The following is a 19,702-nucleotide window of genomic DNA, read 5'->3' on the forward strand; positions in this document are numbered from 1 at the left end:
GTCCGTGCATTGCACGGGTTCTAAGCTAGTACTAAATATAAAAGCACAGTATTAATTAAACTAAATTAACATATAATATTAATCACGTAAACATGTAAATAGGTAAATGGAGAAAAGTGTATCCATTTTAATTCAAAATTTGTGCTTGTACTAGTTATTTTTGACAAATCAAAAGTCAAATTACATTAAAAATATCTTCCATCATTGATTAAAATCTTTTTTTATTAATTACCTCATCCAAATCAAAGATAGTGAGAAACTGATTATTAAATATATAAATATATAATGAGAGCTTATACTTGACTCCATACAATTTTTATGTTATAAACTTTTAATATTATATAATTAATAAAAAATTTATAAGTTTTTCTAAATAAATAAATTCATTGAAAAAACATACTATATTAGATGAATTTTTCTATATTAGATATTAGATGTAGGGGTGATCGCGGTCCGGTTTGGTTCGGGTTGGAGGTAGAACCGGAACCAAACCATATATTAGCGGTTTTTTAAAATCTGAAACCAACCCGCGACCCACAAACCAATTAACCCGGACCAAGCGGTGCGGTTTTTAATGGTTCGGTTAAGCGGATTGATCGGTTTATGACTAAGGCTTATAATCAGAAATGAGAATTCATGAATAATACTAGAAAATAGAGGATCATTTTGTCTCAATTTACATAATTTCATATAGTTAAATTAAAATACAAATTTTAGTCTAATAAAATGCATAAAGTTGAACCGAAGTCGTGGATTACTGAATTGATATGACACTTAGTTGGTATTGATAAGGTAAGCAACTAAACAACCTAGCAAGTATAAACTAAAAAATTAACATATTTATGTAAAACTAATATTTTGTATATATATAATATTAAATATTTATATTTTATATATATACATGCGGTTCGGTTTTATAACGGGTTGGTTTAATATAAAACCGAAACCAACCCATAAACCACGGTTTTTTAAATTAGTCGAACCGAAACCGTAAACCTCATTGCGGTTTCGGTTTGGATCGGATTAATATCGGATTGGTTTATGCGGATTTTGCGGTTTAAACCAGACCGTGATCACCTCTAATTAGATGATTCTTAACATATCTGAACTTTTAAATCGTTTCCTCAAATAAATAAATTTGTTTAAAGAAAATATTTGCCAAACATGCCATAGGAAACCATTACTCCGATATTTAAACCCACACAAACACCGTATAAGTCGGGGATGCCGGGAAATCTTCTGCGCCGGCTCGCCGTCGCGACTACTCAGGTATACGCTTTTGTAATCAACACTTTTGAGTATAAGCTCTTTAGCCTTCACTATATAATGTCAATTAATTTACAAGTTATAACTAAACTCTCAACACATGAATTTGTGTGCTCTTTTTTGTTCAGGGAGATTTGAACATGTATAGAACAGTGGGGGTTTGTAACAGAGTATATAGTGTTGGTTTATTTGGACAGCTGAATAGATGTTTTTCATATTCTGCGGTTGATATGGCTTCTAAAGATGGGGAACTTAGGGTCTTTATAGTTGCTGGAGAGGTTTCTGGAGACGCTATCGGTGCTCGCTTGATGGCTTCTTTGAAAAACCTCTCCCCTTTCCCGACACGCTTTGCTGGTGTTGGAGGGTAAGCTATGACCTTTTAACTGTACCTTCTTGGCTTGTCATTATGTAGTTTTCCGAAAGAATCGAATTATATGTTTGGTGTATTATGAATTTTTAAGAATTTGTCTTAGCTTGGTCTGCTTTAATGTTGTTAGAAAGATCTTTATGGATTAAGCTTTTAGCATGACCAAAACCATGTTTCTTGTTGAAGACGCTAATACTTTTACAGAGCAGGGTTATTTAATATGTGAATTCTGTTATTATTTGTTGCTAATTGTGATTTGTTTTTTACACTCATTTACAATTAAGTAGTAAATTATTCCCTCAAATAGCTGAACAAATACTGGGAATATTTATCATAACAAGGTTAAGGGCATGTAAGTTGGTGGTTTAGCTCTAACTCCGAGGCGAAAAGAGAGCCAAAGGTGAACAAATTTCTAGTTGTCACAAAATCTATCAGGCATAAGTGAAGTTTTGGTGAAAGCTTATTACTTCTATTCAATTGTTGATGTTCTATGGCATCATACTGCATTAATTGCAACATGTAGTCATGCATTTCAAAACAATGTTCAGTACTTTATCACGGGTAACTGGATATTATGTGTCTCGCAGGGTTATGATGTCCAAACAAGGGCTAAAATCTATATTTCCAATGGAGGATATAGCAATAATGGGGATCTGGGAGCTATTGCCACATCTACACAAGTTTAGAGTAAGTAGTTGGGGATAATATACCATTGTGTTGATAGTAGAGTTTATAGATATATTTATATGTAACTTATATATGAACTAAGATACATTTAAAGTGTTTACAAGTACCTTATTTCTTTACAATATCGGATATAAAATTTCTCCAATAACTAATTTTCCATCTTGTATTGCCTATTATATGAAGACATCATCGGGCCCACCTATTCAAGGAGTTGGCTTGGATACGCGGCCCTTCCTTTCATTTTTTATGGGTTGGGCTACTAAGTACTAAGTTTTGTGGGGTTTTGACCCAACATTTGTCTCCTAGTTTGGAGAATTCCAATTGTAATGGGCTTTGAATTATACCCATTCTACATATTATTTTTTGAATTATAAAAAGGTTTTGCATATATTTTGTTAGCCGCTTTGGAGTAGATTGAGATTTTCTAGTATCCCTTCTTTAATTTGGGGTTATGTTATTTCTGGGCCGGATTATTTTTCATTCATCCTGAATCTCTTTCTCTGTATATTGTTGTCTGCTTTTCTTCGAGGTAAGTATTTCTTTTCCTTTCATATTTCTATCATTACTTACTTTAAATGAGTACTCGAATAATTGATAATGATGATTCTTCCTGACGAAACCTAAGTTGGTGGAACCAAAAAATGCCCAATAGTTATAGGATATGAACTTTCTGGAATTTGACTTTGGCCAAAACTCTCAAAGTGCTAATTATTTTTATAGAGGAAGTTTCGGTTTTCTCGAAGAATTTGACTCGAATGAACATGTTTATCGCCCTCTTTCCATCGAACCAAGAGTCAGAATGGAGAGGCTATCATAAAAGCGTCTTTGGCGATAGAGAACCACTGTTTTGATCAAAGCGTCACCTCAACTAATGTAGTGCCTTTAATTCTTTGTAAACTGAGTCTCTTAACAAGCTTTTCTTTGTAAACTCGATTTTTTCGGGTCAATTTTGGGTCAACCTGAAACCGTTTCGAACCCGAAAAACTCTACATGAATTTCTATTTTGCGGGTTGAATTTGTGTTGGATTGTGGGCCAGGTCTGATTTTACCACCCCTGATATGCCTGAACAGTTTTATAGCCACGGTTAGGGGTATAATCGAGCCGAGCCGAGTCGAACACTGCCAGGCTTGGCTCGGCTCGAGCTCGATTAAAAAGTTCGGGGCTCGAGCTCGAGTTCGAGTTCGATCGAGCCTTTAACTTCAAGTTCGAAGCTCGATTCGTAAAGAGTTCGATAGGCTCGAGTTCGGCTCGAAAGCTCGAATCGAGTGACCAAATATTGACAAAAACTCGAAATATGACCGGTTTGGCTCGTGTTCAGTTCGATTAAATATATAAATTATAGATAAAATATTAAATATATTTGTAAAAATATATTTATAATAAAAAATAGTAGAATCTCGATAAGGCTCGCGAACCTTACGAGTCGAGTAATTTGAAGCTCGAGCTCGGCTCGGTAAAATATCCAAATAGCTCGAGCTCGGCTCGATTATTTTACGAGCCGAGCTCGAGTAGCTCACGAACAGTTTGGTTTGTTTACACCCCTAGCCACGGTCAAGGATTTTTGAATGATTTTTGTTCTCGAGGAGTTCTAAATTGTCTCAGAATATAATTCTTGTTATCAAGATTAAGTTATTGTTTCTTGTCCTCCTTCCTTATTGTAGTTGTGAGAGATATTCTGCAAGAATCACTTCTAAAGGGATTGAAGAAGCCTTCTGAAAGAACTTTGGCTTTGTTAGCAAGGCAGGCTATTGCTGTCACTCTCCCCTACGAGGTGAATGTTCTAAGCGAATCTAGGTTAACTGTCCCGGATATCCAAGAGGTGCTCCTAGTTAGTGATGAAAGTAGGGAATCTGAGGCCAGTTTAAAAGGGAAACGCAAACACCATCTTAAAGAGGATGGCCATTTCCATCATCACTTTAGCAAGAAATAAAGGGAGACATCTGTTGGGGGAACAGAGTTTAGGACAAACCGGGTTGTCAAGAGCTCAGTTGCAACAGGCAATAATATTCGTGAAGTCGTTGAGGCTCCTAGCAAAGATTCTTCCAAGCCGAATATGAAAATTGAAGTTTCCCAAATGAGTGTTGGATTGTTGGAGAGAGGCAACCCTTACAGGTGTTTGAAGGGTTTAAGTTGCCTCAGGATTTTGGAGCCTATGTTGCCTGTTCATGTAAGGAACTTGCTGTAAAGAGCAAACATCGCCTTGGGAGGGTGATAATTTTGTCCTTGTTATCTTCTTGTTCATTCTTCCCTTTTTTGACATATCTTCCTGTCTGTTGCTTTTGTAGTTCATTTCTGATTTTGCACGGATTGTCGATTCTTATGAAGAGGATGTGGAAAGGCGTTGGACGGAGAAGTTTAATCTTGAGTTAGCCGCTGCGAAGGAGGCGCGAGCTGCGGCTGAGAGGAGGGTTATTGAGATTGAGCTCAAGGAGAAGCAATCTGCTGAGGAAATAGCCTCGTTATTGAGGCAGAAGAACAAATGGGAGCGTGAACGCGCTGATCTTACCTCGTCCTTAGCCTTGCTTAAAGATGAAAAAAGCATTTGAAAGCTTCAATCGATTTGGAGAAGGGTGCTTGAGCATGGCTTAGTTGTGAGATGAGTGTTGTTAAAACAACGAAGAAGACCATTTCTGAAGAGTTGGAGGTTGTCCGAAAGGAGCTGCTCCAAAGTCAAAATGAAGCTGATCAATCCTTTGAAGAGGGTTATGCAACCTGTTGAAATCGTGCGAATGGTGCAGGGCTCAATATGAGTGCACATAGTTTCCTAGCGCCTTGCGAGGATCTTGCCGGGAAGGGGAAACCATGAGACGCTTCTTTAACTTTTTTTTTGTTGTCCAGGGTATGCCCTGCGTATTGAAACTTGAACCTTTTGATCTGGCATATTATATTGTTATTTTGTGGTAACCTTTTGCTTTATTAGAACTTAAAACTTGGATTTAGATCATGTCATCCACATGAACTTGCATAGTAATTCCAATTTGTGAAGACAAAATTACATATATCAGTATATCACACACTTAGCCCTCCTGCTATTGCCAAATGTTGAGAGCATAGATCATAGATGTATTTGATATAATCTGTACATTAACTATCGCGTTATTTAAAGTGTTTACAACTAGTCTCTCTCTAATAACTAATTTTCATAATTTAAAAGTTAGCTTCTATTGCCTTAGACATCCTTGGACCACCTGTAACTACTTCCCCTCATTCAGGGTTTGGCTTGGGTGTGCTGCCATTCTTTTTGAATGGGCTATGCACCTATATACTGGGCTTTTGGAGCTGTGGCCTGACATATACCATATACCCTTTTAGGGTTATCCATAAAATTCTTGTTAATAAGTGGTTAGGTTTTTTTATAACAGTGAATCTGATCTGGACTGATCTTCTACTTGAACCTGGAATGGCAGGTTTGTTTGAAACATACAGTCAAGGCAGCAGAGTTGTTTCAACCTCATGTTGTAGTGACAATAGATTCGAAGGGGTTCTCATTTCGTCTTCTAAAGCAATTACGGGGTACATATTCAGCCTTCAAAGATTGGTCGAGTCTGCAAACTTGTCACTAAAGTATGTTTAATGAAAATTTTTGACTCCTTTTTGCAGTTAGATATGCTCAGCAAGGATTGGTTGGCCCTCCACAGTTCCACTATGTAGCACCATCATTCTGGGCCTGGAAAGGTGGTGAAAAGAGACTTAGAGGGCTTGCTGAGTTTGTTGATCATGTTTTGTGCATTCTCCCATTTGAGGAGGAAGTTTGCAAAGTAAATGGATTACCTGCAACTTTTGTGGGCCACCCAACACTGGAAGATGTTTTAGAGTTGAAGTTGGTAAAACTGCGTATATTCTTTTAAATTTGTTTTTGCTAAACAACTTAAGAGGCATACATGATCTAGCAAGCAACTGCCACTCCATGATCTCATGTCAACTATTTAACAGTAAAATTAAATTTATTTATTAAATAAGTTTTTCGCTGATCTTTTTTAGGAAAGGAATGATGCAACTGAGTGGGAGGTTCTAGGAAATGCCAAAAAATTTAGAAGTGAATATGGAATATCCTCAGGTAGCATGGCTGATCTCTACTGACCTCCACTGTTAAGGATGCATGTAAATTTCAGTTGCAACTGTCCGAGTAGATCTTAGCTTTCATATCAGTCTGTAGTTGTCTTTGTAAAAAAAGAATGTCTCATGGTGTTTAAACAAGTTTTACTCTACTGAGCTCATTGATTCTTGATTTTGTTTAAAGGATCCACTGTTGTTACCCTGCTTCCTGGGAGCAGATTACAAGAAGTTACCCGGATGCTTTCTGTCTTCTCGAGCACTATGGAAATTCTGAAGAGCTCATTTACAAAGTTGACCGCAGTAATTCATGTAGCACCTAACAGGAATGTGGAAGACTATATCCGCAAAGTTGTTGATGAGTGGTCTATTCCAGTTGTATTAATTCCAGGGGAAATATCACGCGTCAAGTATGACGCATTTGCTGTAAGGCATCTTAATCTATTCATGTAGTTTCGTGAGGAAGAATGCGTACATGGCCTTGCGTAATTGGCAGAGCAACATTTCTAGTATCTTTTTTGAAAGTAAAATAATGTTCGGGGCATCTGTAGTAATTTTAACCCAGGACTTTGATGAAATGTAGTCCTGTTTAACAACTTTACCCATCTGCTGTTTTGCATTATAAAGATTACCATTATTATATGACTTAAGGGAAAGTGGTGTGAATATTTGTCCGCAAGGAGAGCATTAGAAACTGTCTGCCAACGAATTTATATAGTATGAATCAAGAACTTCCATACAGCGATAGAAATGTCAAATATATAATGGTCAGCAATTTGCCTAGTCTTTGCAAAAACTATTCTATATTTTCCTTTGTTCATTCTTGCTTCTAATTTGGTTCTCGCTGGATAAATGTTTCTAGTTAGAAAGTGTTTGTTTGGTTGACTGTAGGTTTTGGCTTCCTTGGTATTTTACTCTACGAAATTTCTAGGAAGTTGAGAACAATATTTGCATGGCATGTAGGAAATGGTTTTGGCTTCCTCAGTATTTTACTCTACGAAATTTCTAGGAAGTTAAGAAAAATGTTTGCATGACATGTAGGAAATGGTACGTCCTGCTAGATGTGATTTACCAAGAGGAGGGTAGGTAACAACACCCCATGTTGGGTGGTAATCATTCCTAATGAGTTTCACCTATCTAAATGTTAGCCAAACAACTCTAGTAATTGTTACTTTGTTCCGAAGAAGTTGAATTTCCTGGATATTTGCATGTGGACAGAATATTTTATGTTGTGTTCATGAATTCCTTTGATTCGTTGGGATCCATGTTGATTTATATGTTTACATGGTTGCATATAATATTTTTGTGCTATGTATTGTTGGTTATGCAATATTGAACATGGCTAACAGCCTTCTTCTCATCTTCTTAGACACCTGGTGCATATCTTCACTCGATCAATTAAGTACTTGGGTCTTATATCTGGACATACTGAAAAATAGAAAATGCTTTATGAATCTTTCAAGTTTGATTGAATTCTTTGTTTATAGTTGTTTGTTTACTGAGAATTATTCCCATACAAATTGATGTTTATTCATGTAGGCTAGCAGAGTAGCATTATGTACGTCAGGGACAGTGGCTTTGGAGTTGCAGCTTGCACGGTTACCATGCGTAGTTGCATATCGAGCGCATCTATTAACTGAGCTGTTCATACGTTATAAAGCTAAAATAACACACATCTCCCTGCCAAATATTCTTCTGGACTCGTCTGTAATTCCTGAAGCTCTCTTCACAGCGTGCACTCCCTCAAAGCTGGCAACATTGCTCATGTAAGACATGTTATCTTATAAATAATGCTCGTGTTATCAAGTCTTTCTAAAAGTATAAAACCAGACCTTTGAACAAATATCCTAAGATTCTTATGAGCACTTAACTCGTTATAACTTATAAGTCGATGAATAGAAGTGTTAAGCTGTCCAGAAAGGCTAGAGGAAAGTAAACTTACATCTTAAGAGTATCTCATAATAGATGCAAATATTTCAGTGAGGTGTCTCTATCTTTACTATAATTCTCTTTAATACATGAGGTGACAACTCACTAAAATTGGAAAAATGGTGGGAGAGGTTGTGTTCACTTGGTGAGAATGGGATGGGAAAGGATTTAAATGAAAAATACGAACAAATTTTGTGGAGAAAGAAGATTGTATGAATGAAATGGTGAATGAACATGAAGGAGCCTAAATTTTCTGATGAGGAGGATTTTCGGGAAAATAATGAAGAGATGAAATGGAGCATTCCTTTTAAAACATATGGGTTATAACTTTAGTTCAAATAGCTTGGAATGGAATGAAAGAAGGATTGAAATTTATAAACAATTTCCCCAATCTTCCCCAAATATGACCGTAGAATTCATTCTATTTCATCCAAGTGAACACAACCTAAGGTTGCGTTCGCTTGGATGGAGTGAAAATGAGGAGAGAATGGAATGAAAAATTGTAAAAAAGTTTTATGGAGAAAGAAGAATGTATGAGACAATAATGACTAAATATGAGTGAGTCTAAATATTTCATGACGAAGATTGTAGGGAAATAATGAATAAGTGGAATGGAGCATTTCTCAAAAACATCTGGGTAGATTTCTAGTTCAAATAGTTTGGAATGGAATGATTGAAGGAATGATAAATTTTAGACATTTTTTCTAGTCATTTCCAAATTAGAATACAAATTTCATTCTATTCTCTTTACATTCCATCCAAGTGAAGGCAACCCACTCTTACGTGGATTGACCATCTCTATCACCCTAGCTACTTGAAATAGTAAACAATATGTACTTATGAGTTATGTAGTAAATACTTGTAGCAAGTTTTTCTATCTGATATATTGTTAACGTGTTTTGTCTCACATACTCAATACTAAAATATGTTTTTAATAATAAGTAATTACTCATGGAAACCTTTGTCAGGGACCTCATAAACAATCAAGCCTGCCGAGAAGAGCAGATTGCTGCTGCTAAAAAGGTTATTGAGTTATTGCATCCAGTGAAACGCCTTGAATATATTAACTCAGGATCTCCGCTGTTTTCTTACACACCAAGTTCTATCGCTGCCCATACTGTTTTACACACTCAGAGAATTGTATGAATAGCATCTAATCGATCAACTTCAAAGTACTGCAGCTGCTCAGAATGGATTCAATACAACAGTTGGGCTGAAGGAGAAACTCTCTTGAAGGTCCATTTTTGCATTTTGTCTTGCTGAAAGGCACTTTAGTGGTCTGCAAGGCTATGTAAATTGTACTTCACAAACACAGTTGTTTCAAGACCTTCAACATTTTTATCGTTTGGATAATTAGCTACTCTGAAGTGCAGTAGCACAAAAAATGATAGAATACTGCAATAGAGCGATCTTTGTTTTCATAATCACCTTGATTCATCAACTTAAAACACAAAAAATGATGGTGGTTTTTGTTAAACAGCTCGTCATCTGGAGGGAAAAAGACGACCAGGTTCTTATTGAAAAAGAACATATAGAAACAAGACAGTTGACATAAATTTCCTTTCTTTATCTCGTATAAAATTAGAGATTGAAAGATCTTTACATATAATTCATTGAGAGCATAAAGTTTGCAAACCGGAACACCAAAAATATTAAATATTAAATCCAAATATCTCTTGACATTGGATGTTCAAACTTTAGCTGCAGGCTTTCTCAAAGTTTGTAGCTAACTTGGCTATTGCCCAACATTCTCATCATGGGGTACTGCATAAAACCGAATCAAATTCAAGAACCGTCCATAGACACATCACTACCATTTGCATTCGGTGGATTTGCCCCCAAAGGAACCCCAGAAGTATTCTGAATTTGGGCTGCTCCAAAAGTGAACTCCTGAGGAGGGATGTCTAATGTTGAACGATTGAAAATGGAGGTTGTTCCCGTATTACTGAAAGCAGGTATAGCGGCTGCTTCATTAGGCTTTGGAAAGCCAAAACTGAAGGCTGGTGCACCTGAAGCGGAAAATACTGGTAAAGTAGGATTGGTACTTTCAACATCCCCAAAGATCTTCAGCTCGAAATTGCACAGTTGCTGGTAAACAGCTAAAATTTGTGAAAGAGGATGTAACATATAAGATTACTTGTTCTGGTAAACATAAATTAACTACAGAAACAGAAAGGTTAAATAAAAAAGATGTAATGTGCTTTTCGAACATAAGAACTTTCTGTCTCCTCCCATGGTTTCAAGCAGTAAGATACTAAGATCTAACACGTGAAAACCCAATATTTAGCCAATATGTGTTGGGAACTGTAGTACGGTATATTGGGTAAAAGAAGTAGTAAGGGTAGTAGTAGCATTATAGTGTTCATTAGAAGTTTATAAATTGATGTCATAGTTGTACTTCCCCGTAAATGCTTCATAATGTGAATATCAAAAACTGGAACTTGGTTGAGTCTAGTTTTCTAACTGATTTCTTTCTCTATAACTATCATCTTATCATCTTTGACAAGACATCTCTTATCCATCTCTCTAACTCTGTTCTGTCTCTAATTTTTTGTTGTAATATCTGTGTTTCTCTCATTTCTAGTCTTAATCTTCTGTAGTTCTCTACTTGTACACTTAGAAAATTGCCAAAGTCTCAGGCCACAGACCTAGAGAGTTCCTGACATAAACAGAAGATTTTCTACAATGGTTATACGAAGCCTCTTAAATAATGATCCAGGGTCTAAAACAAAGCAAAATGAAGTAAACAAAAAGCTATCAATAATATGTCTCTTAAAGAGGTCAGATATAATAATTAAACAAGCACCTCTCCAGATTCCCATTAACAAATGTCAAAGTGTAATTTACACAATCAGAATGTGAAACATACATTACCCATTTCTACCAAATCAGGAGTATTAGATTTTCCAGTTTCTTTTCTGAGCAAATAGAATTTTGTGTAAAAAGTATATCCCTAAATCATTTCTTTCTGAAATTTATATACCTGTGCACTCTAAAGTGTATGACTGAACTTATTTAATATGCAAGTACAGTATAGTGACAGACTGAAAACCCATTCCAAACTCCAAGCAAAATGAAGTCTAAAGATAGGACATTTACTGACCTTGACTTATTTCAACTGAAGGTCTACGCTCTTTTACCCACTGGTAGCTCTGACCAAGCCTCCAACCTTTGCTCTTCATCAAGTAAGCTACCACAACAGCTGGTGATCTGTCAAAACCACATTATAAACTGTTCTCTAAAAATATATAATATATTTGATACAGTTGTTAAGAAGTTAATTAATTTGTAATTCTCAAGGATTCCGTGAATTTGGAAGCAGGCATTAATATCTGATCTATCTAGAATTTATAATTATGTATTCTAGGAGTCAATAAATATACGAAAGTCAGAAATGTTGAAAGTCTAGATGATTATTCAAAGAATGATCTTTTCTACTATATATCCATGTACCTTGAAATCTGCAAGGAATATCAATTAAAAAAAAATGAGAAGCCTAAATCAAATACAATTTGCAAGAACTGTAGCTTTGCAAGTAGTTTGTATCCAATTCATTCAGTTTAATTTTCTTATTACCTACTGCTGCCTCCAACAAATATGGCATCATAGTTAGGTTCAAGTCAGATCACATTCTTCACACTCTCACAGAATCAGATACCAATTTTCAATGGAGAACACCATGACTATTGGAGTTCTCAGATGGAAACAATCTTTGTCTCAAAAGATTTGTGGTAGATTATAGATGGTTTTTCAGAACCACCCAAAGCCGCAGTTGCAACCTGGATACAAGAAGAATGTCAATAATAATGCCACCGCATTAATGATCATTCAACAAGGAGTGAGCAAGTCCATATACCCCAGAATTTTTGGAGTAAAAAAGGCTCAGGATGCATGGAATCTTTTGAATAATGAATTTCAAGATTCGTAAAAAAATTATCTCCATTACGTTACAAAACTTGTGGAGAGGATTTCACAATTTGATAATGAAAGATTCAGATCTTGTTATAGATTTTTCGTCAAGAGATGCTGGAATTGTGGGGACACTATTCCCCAAAAGAAAATTGTTGAGAAAGTTCTTAGAAGCTTACCACAGAAATTTAAGCACATTGTAGCAGTCATTGAGGAAACCAACGATTTGTCACAACTTTCTTTCTACGAACTCATGGGTTCTCTAGAAGCTCAGGAGAAAAGAATCAGCATGTATGCAAGTCGGCCACTGGAGCAAGCATTTCGGACTGAAGCCAATATCTCAAACAAGCAATCTAAAGGTGTCGAAGAACATAAAGCACAGGACAAGGGAACCTATGGCAGAGGCAAAAGTCAATTCAGAGGAAGAGGAGCAGGAAAAAGTATTGGTAGAGGAGAGGCCACCAGATGTAAAGCTCCTAATCAGTCTAATCAAGACGGTTGGTTTAAAGACAGAGAAGTCTGCCGAAAATAGTATTTCAGCTAATTTTTCAAAGGAAAGTGACACTGATGTATTATTTTATTCTAATGACGATTCTGATAAATCAAATATGTGGTATTTAGATAGCGGCTGGAGTCACCATATGTCACCACATCACAGGAGAACGCAAGAATGATAGAGATACATGAGTCGTTTTCATCTCATGTGGAGCTTGGAGATGTTAAGCATATAAAAATTGCAGGAAGAGGAACTGTGCATGTCAATTCTCAAGAAAGGAAAGGAAACAGGTTCGTGATGTTTACAATTCTACTAATATCACTCAAAATCAAATCTCTTGATTGTTGGGTAAATGATGAGAAATGGATACAAACTCATTTTTGACAAGGATTGTTGTGAAGTTTTTGATAAGAACCAAAACTAAAAGTGGCAGAGGTGAGAATGAGTCAAAAACAATATCTTTTCTTCACGAATGCAATCAATTCACAACATGGCTTTAAAAAGTGTTGCTGACCAGAAGAAAGAAACTACTGATGATTCTTTTCTTTGGCACTTGCAATACGGGCATCTTAATCAGAATGGACTTCAACTTCTAAAACAAAAAAAATATCGTTGTTGGACTTCCCTGGTTTAAAAGAGACCATAATTTGTGAAGGATGTATATACGGAAAGATGCATGGAGAGCAAGTGATCCACTTAAGCTTGTTCACGTAGATATCTGCAGGCCAACTCGCACACCATCATTAAGTTACAACAGATACTTTTTACTTTATATTGACGATTATACCAGGATGATCTGGATCTATTTTCTTCAAAAGAAGTCAGAAGCATTTTTATGTTTCTACAATTTTAAGCTCTTGTGGAAAGACAAAGCGGACATCAATTAAGGATGTTAAGAACTGATGGAGGAGAGTTCATCTACAGTATCAACCATTTCTTAAGGATTGCAAAGAGAATGGGATTCAGAGGCAACTCACAGTTCGACATACGCCCCAACAAAATGGGGTCGCACATAGGAAAAACAGAACTGTTGTACAGATGGCGCGAAGCATGTTAAAAGGCAAAAGACTTTCAAACAATCTATGGGCTGAAACTGTTAATACTTCCGCCTACATACTCAACCGATCTCCTACCAAGGCAGTTCGCAACAAAACACCATATGAAGCTTGGTATACGAAGAAGCTTGATGTAAGTAATCTGAAATTTTTTTGTTGGGTTGCATATAAATTAATTACTTTGGGAAACAGATATAAATCTGAAAAGGAAGAAAATTTATATTCATTGGTTATAGTGATGAATCAAAAGGATTCAGATTGTTTAATCCTATAACCAATCAACTTGTGGTTTTTAGAGATGTTGTTTATGATGAGTCGGCAGCATGGAGTGGGGAAAAAGATACAGCTGAGAATTTTCAAAAAATTGATTATATTGCGCCCCCATCTATGCAACAAACAACACCAGAAGATCAAGAAGGTGAAGCAACTAACATTCGACCCGAAGATGTGGATGCATATTCAGAATACCCACCAAGAAAGACTCGGTTTTTAGATGATATTTATCAAAATTGCAACTTGGCCTTACTATCAGTTGAACTGCAAAGTTTTGAGGAAGCTTTGGAAGTAAGACCATGGCGAAAGTCAATGCATGAAGAACTGGAAATCATTGAGATAAACACACTTGGGAATCGGTAAAAACGTCCCAAAGAAAAAGAAATGATAGGATTTAAATGGGTTTACAAAACAAAATTCAATGAGGATGGTAGCATACAAAAACATAAAGCGCGCCATGTCGCCAAAGGTTAATCAAAACAGCCTGTGATAGATTTCAATGAAACTTTCGCACCACTTGTTCTCATGGAAGCCATTAGGCTGGTGTTGGCTTTAGCTATGCAGTTGGAATTAAAAGTGTTTCAGCTCAATGCGAAGTTGTATACATTGAGCAGCCTCAGGGTTACATTGTAAAAGGAAACGAAGATTATATTTATCGTGTTCGGAAGGCTCTATATGAATTAAAGCAGGCTCCACTAGCTTGGAATAGCAATATGAATTCTTATTTCCAACGAAATAAGTTCCTGAGAAGTCCGTCTGAACCATCACTCTACATCAAGAAAGTGGGTAATGATTTTCTAATTTTCTGCCTATACGTCGATGATCTTATTTACATGGGAACTAATAATCAAATGCTGAAAGATTTTAAGGAGGCTATGATGAAAGAATACGAGATGACTGATCTTGGAATTATGCAATATTTTCTTGGCATACAAGTGAAACAATCTAAAGGAGAGATCTTTATTTCTCAGAAGTACATCTTAGAGCATCTCCAGTAGGCTCTTTATAGTGGCTCTTAAATTGAAATTTGAAGAAGATGATAGTTTTGCTTGCTCCAATAGGCTCTTAGTCACTCCTAAATTTACTAAATTTCTCTTCTCTCTCCTCAATTTTAAGAGCTACTAGTCACTTTTAACCAATATTTATACTAAATTTCTAAGCAAACATTCTCTCTCCATCCACTTTGTTTTGTACTTGTAAGTTGTATGCACATAACTTACTTTTAATAATATAAAACAAAATAGAGAGTGAATATAAGAAGTATTGTTGGAGTTGAACCCACATTAAATGACTAAGAGCCAATATTTTATATTATATTTAAGAGTAAGTTAAGAGACTATTGGAGATGCTCTTAGACTCGTTGAAAAAATTTCACATGGAGAATTGCAAACCGGTTTCTACACCTATGGCAGTTAATGAAAAATTGCAGCGGGATGATAGAGCACAAATATTTGATCAGAAGATATTTCGTAGTCTTGTTGAATCTCTGATCTACTTAACAAATACAAGACCAGATATAATACATTACGTTAGCTTGGTTTCAAGATACATGAATGAACTTAGCAAACTTCATTTCACTGCAGCAAAAAGAATTCTAAGGTATCTAAAAGGTACCGGGAATTAAGGCATTAAGTACATGAAAGATGATAACTCTAAGCTGATAGGATGTACGGGGTCGTTTGGTTCGTGCTTTTTGATATCAAGTATGGTTCCTTTCATTCCAAACCCATACCTAGTATATGGATGAGAATTCATATCTCATATGAGATTTTCATACTCTGAGGAGGGAGGTGGGTATGAAGTATGGGTTTGAGGGGTCAAATTTCTTTTCTTTCAATTTCATCTCTATTTGTATCATTACATGTAACTTATCAATACAAAATGCAATAATGACTCAAAAATATATTTAATACTATAGCAATAACAATGAACTTTCATTTTCGCCCAATACAAAACTTCTAGTATGACCTAACAGGGATGCATCTGGTATTAACCATTAGGGTATGTTTGGTGGGAGGTTGAGGAGAGATGGGTAGTGTTGAACCCTTCCCCTGTGTGCATACAAGGGTTGAGTGGGTAGAGGTAAAACCCTTCCCTCCCCAAACTACCCTTATCTTTGGTTCTTCACTCTTCTACAGTATTACATTTTTTAATAAAGTTATCAAACATTCTTAGTTTAGAAGATTTTTAGCTAGAAGTTAGAACACTCGTATACACTCATTTTCTAAAGGAAAAAACGGAAAAAAATGAAGAGAGAATACTGCAGAGATATCAGCAAGTCATTTCTCATAAAATTCTCACCCAGATACTTTATATTAAACTAACAAAAATTTAGTTTTACGATGTGGATTACCTATTTTTTCCTGACATGCAGTGCACAAGAACACGAGCTCTATCCTTTTCGCATTGCTCTGCAAAATGAAACAGAGAAGCATATACAGAATCATTACCCTGTATTACAATTTCCAAATGAGGCTATAATAAGTGTTATCTTCATTGGTACATAGTTTAGTGGCAGAAAACAAGATAATTTTCTCCTGTAGAAATATAAATTGAGAGAGTAAAGTTGTAATATAGAGCCCATTTGGGTAAACTTAATAATTGGCTAAACGTGATAAGTTGAAAGGAAAATTTTGAAGTTAGTATCTGTCTGGGTAATTTTGTATTATGGGTAACTTATGAGTTATTAAAATTATATTAATAAAATCCATTTAAATGATGATATCAACTTTTATCATATAAAATGACAAAAGTAAAATAAGTTTTTCTATAAAGTACCTCCTACCCACTTCTGACTTTAAGCTGTTTTTTTTACTTCAATTCACTTTCTGACGTAATACTCAAGCGGAGATTTTCAACTTTATGTCAAATAATCACTTAACACCACTAACTTAAAGTTTAAACAGGTTCACAGTTCATAAAATAGAAGTTGAGATGCACACCTAGAAAATGCATTGCATCATCAAATGGAATGTCTTGGTCACCTTGCAGACAGTAATAAGTAAAAGAGTTCTTGTACAGATTCTGACAAGCAGGTACTGTCTGTAACAGAACAGAAAACATTCAGGCTCTTTGACAGAGATTGATCCATACTATTCTGGAATTATGAAAAAGAAAAAAATATGTATACAAGATATGAGCTTGCTTCACTTTCTGGTGTTGATAATGTCACCAGTGAATAAATCAGCATTCAATCAGGATCTTTCTTTTTATCATATGATTTAAAAGATGGAATACAAGGCCTCAATGCAAATAGCAATAACGCAGCCCCATAACTGTTTCAATAGTCATGGATACTAATGCTTAAGCATGATCCACTATTGCATTTGCAGGTAAGATTATCCAAACTAAGGCATATTTTAGAAGTAAAAAGATGCATAGCTCTAATATTGAAGCAACTAATACTCATCAAAATCAAACTATAAAATTTAACCTCTTGGTTAAATATGTATAATGTGTAAACACTTGACATGGTAATCAATAATTATAAACTCAAGTGCACATCAAAATGTTCAAAAGCAAGAAATAGGTTCAAGTTTCATAATATTTAAAATAATAAGAAAGTAACTGAACTAAGTCGGAGTTATCATTCCAAATTATAACTGAAACTCTCATAGTATTCCAAATCTTAGTTATAATTAAAGCTGGCATCTGAGACTCTTATTTTCCACAAATTCAATCTTCTCTTCTTCTTCAATCACATCCCATAAAGAACATCATCATTCTTCCTCACTTAACTTTGTTTTTTGTTGTTGGATTGCTCACTCTTGATTGTGACCTTGATCGATATGGTGCCATGGTAGGATATAGCACCATAAGAATTATAGTAAAGCCCATTATAGTAAAATATATGGCCCAAGGTCTAAAAATCTTTTTCAAACTAGGTCAACGTTCTCATTTCAAAAAAAAAAAGCGCTTTCCTAGTTTCCTGGGCTTTTTTTCCCGCGTATCAGCTGATAAGTGCACTTTAAGCGCGCTTTTTCCAATGCAATAAATGCATATCATACCCTTCCCACCCCATGGGTTTCCATATCAATCCCATTCTCATTCCCGATTCTCATACCCAACCTCAATCCAAATGCCCCCTAAATCATGATACCTCTGGAATATGATCACTTAATGCATCTCACTTGCATAGTTATCCAAAACCTAAACTTGTTTTTTTTCTAGAGTCGCCAAGTAAAAGTCATGGAACAAATCAAATAATTAACCTAATAAAAATCTTGACACCAGGTAATACTTATTTTGGAGATTAAAACCCATAAAAATTCAGATATTAACCTAAACAGAATCATGACAACAATCTAAGCTGCGGGTATTAACATAGACAAGAGCAAAAAATGTTGTACATTTCCTCTATTACTTAAAAAGACTCCACAAAAGAAGTTACAATCTATTATAGATTTACATATTGCATTAGTGTCTACTACAACGACAAAAAAGGAAACTGCTTGATCAGCCGGAATCAAATTTTAATTCCATATATACAGGCAAACATTAAATACAATTCTAGAATCACCACAACTCTAACAAACAATAATCCAATAATAAAATTAAAAATCAGCAAACACTCACATTCAAAACATGGGAAATCCCCTGAGTCTTGAGAAGCTCGGACCGCGAAGCGTTGTCATAGCTACCAAGATACAAAAACTCCGGCAAGATCTCAGACGGAAAAGCACTAACTTGAATAGAAGATTTGAGAGCATCATCAGGCATACGATGCCCACAAATCCCACAGACTTCACCTTCTTCATATTTGTGGTAGTGCCCACAAATCCCACACGGGTTCTCTCGCTCTCTCTTCCTCATACTAATCACCAATATACAGTAATTGATTGCACTATGAATCAAAACAAGAACAACCCAGATCAAGATTTAGATTTATATATGATTTGGATTACACATGGGTTTAGACTAAGAGCAGTTGGATAGGGGCAGAGTGTGTTTGATCCTTGAACAAACCCCTTCTCTCTTTGTGTTTTTTCAACTGGATTTATAATTTATAAATTTGCATTGATTGCCCCTTTTTTCTCTGCAAAATTGCAGTCATTACTTAATCAATTTTTTTTAAATATGGAAATTATAGGGCATGGTGACGGGGTGACAGTGATAGGTCTTGGAAGGTGGAAGTTAAATACAGAAGTACGTTTTGTCTTTTTTTTTTTTTTTCCTTTTTAATTGATGTCTGGATTGGCTTTGATATATCTAGTTATTTTTATGAGAAGCACGTTTCATTGCTGATATATTTTATGTTAAACCCTTTTTTTCATGAGAATTATGTTTTGCTACTGATACCCTCTGTCCCTTTGAATTCTATACACTTTCCTTTTTGGAATGTCCCATTCAATTCTATACATTTCAAAACTTTCCCAAAATAGTAAATTTTTATAATATAAAAATCTCACCCACCCACTAACTTCATCTACTTTTCTCAATCTATCACTTAAATATTTGTGGGTCCCGCCACTTTACCTACTTTTCTTTCTCTTTCTTATTACTTTACATTACTTTATACACTTTCCTTAGTCTCCGTGCCCAATACAAATGTATATATCTCAAGGGCCTGGCTAACCTGTGCCCTCAGGGCACAGGTTAAGAGCATTTATTACTTCTAGTTTTTTGTATATCATGCATTACAGCTGGACACACATTAACTACTTATC

At 35.5% G+C, this 19,702-nt stretch overlaps 3 protein-coding genes across 4 annotated transcripts; 2 read left to right on the forward strand and 1 right to left on the reverse strand.

Annotated features, from left to right (window-relative positions):
• The first annotated feature begins 1,141 nt into the window (after positions 1-1,141).
• On the forward strand, positions 1,142-9,727 carry LOC108227557 (probable lipid-A-disaccharide synthase, mitochondrial). The gene is made up of 9 exons (XM_017402771.2): positions 1,142-1,269; positions 1,395-1,630; positions 2,221-2,320; positions 5,729-5,834; positions 5,922-6,145; positions 6,303-6,378; positions 6,562-6,800; positions 7,914-8,140; positions 9,272-9,727. The coding sequence occupies exons 1-9, from the start codon at positions 1,225-1,227 to the stop codon at positions 9,447-9,449; spliced, it is 1,431 nt and encodes a 476-aa protein (XP_017258260.1). The 5' UTR covers positions 1,142-1,224; the 3' UTR covers positions 9,450-9,727.
• On the forward strand, positions 4,237-5,003 carry LOC135147007 (uncharacterized). 2 transcript variants are annotated; one of them, XM_064079109.1, is made up of 2 exons: positions 4,237-4,488; positions 4,607-5,003. In XM_064079109.1, the coding sequence occupies exons 1-2, from the start codon at positions 4,375-4,377 to the stop codon at positions 4,865-4,867; spliced, it is 375 nt and encodes a 124-aa protein (XP_063935179.1). In that variant the 5' UTR covers positions 4,237-4,374; the 3' UTR covers positions 4,868-5,003. The 2 variants fall into 2 exon arrangements, 1 of the variants encoding a protein (XP_063935179.1); XR_010284280.1 differs by having other exon boundaries at positions 4,391-4,529; positions 4,607-4,746.
• A 122-nt stretch (positions 9,728-9,849) lies between the features above and the next one.
• LOC108227558 (protein-tyrosine-phosphatase IBR5-like) lies at positions 9,850-19,094 on the reverse strand. The gene is made up of 5 exons (XM_017402772.2): positions 18,612-19,094; positions 16,979-17,078; positions 16,390-16,447; positions 11,407-11,513; positions 9,850-10,402 (listed from the first exon to the last, which is right to left on the reverse strand). The coding sequence occupies exons 1-5, from the start codon at positions 18,846-18,848 to the stop codon at positions 10,089-10,091; spliced, it is 816 nt and encodes a 271-aa protein (XP_017258261.1). The 5' UTR covers positions 18,849-19,094; the 3' UTR covers positions 9,850-10,088.
• Positions 19,095-19,702: the final 608 nt, after the last annotated feature.

This window comes from Daucus carota, chromosome 6, assembly GCF_001625215.2.
Source record: "Daucus carota subsp. sativus chromosome 6, DH1 v3.0, whole genome shotgun sequence".
NCBI classification, from domain to species: Eukaryota; Viridiplantae; Streptophyta; class Magnoliopsida; order Apiales; family Apiaceae; genus Daucus; species Daucus carota.

Bases quoted from the DNA above. Each gene is read 5' to 3' on its own strand.
- LOC108227557 (XM_017402771.2), top strand. From the start codon at position 1,225: ATGCCGGGAAATCTTCTGCGCCGGCTCGCCGTCGCGACTACTCAG. The intron at 1,270-1,394 runs GTATACGCTTTT...TTTTTTGTTCAG, and splicing joins TCGCCGTCGCGACTACTCAG to GGAGATTTGAACATGTATAG. The intron at 6,146-6,302 runs GTAAAACTGCGT...GATCTTTTTTAG, and splicing joins ATGTTTTAGAGTTGAAGTTG to GAAAGGAATGATGCAACTGA.
- LOC135147007 (XM_064079109.1), top strand. From the start codon at position 4,375: ATGAAAATTGAAGTTTCCCAAATGAGTGTTGGATTGTTGGAGAGAGGC. The intron at 4,489-4,606 runs GTAAGGAACTTG...TTGCTTTTGTAG, and splicing joins AGCCTATGTTGCCTGTTCAT to TTCATTTCTGATTTTGCACG.
- LOC108227558 (XM_017402772.2), bottom strand. From the start codon at position 18,848: ATGAGGAAGAGAGAGCGAGAGAACCCGTGTGGGATTTGTGGGCACTAC. The intron at 17,079-18,611 runs GTGAGTGTTTGC...GTTCTGTTACAG, and splicing joins GGATTTCCCATGTTTTGAAT to ACAGTACCTGCTTGTCAGAA. The intron at 16,448-16,978 runs GTGTGCATCTCA...TTCATTTTGCAG, and splicing joins TGATGCAATGCATTTTCTAG to AGCAATGCGAAAAGGATAGA.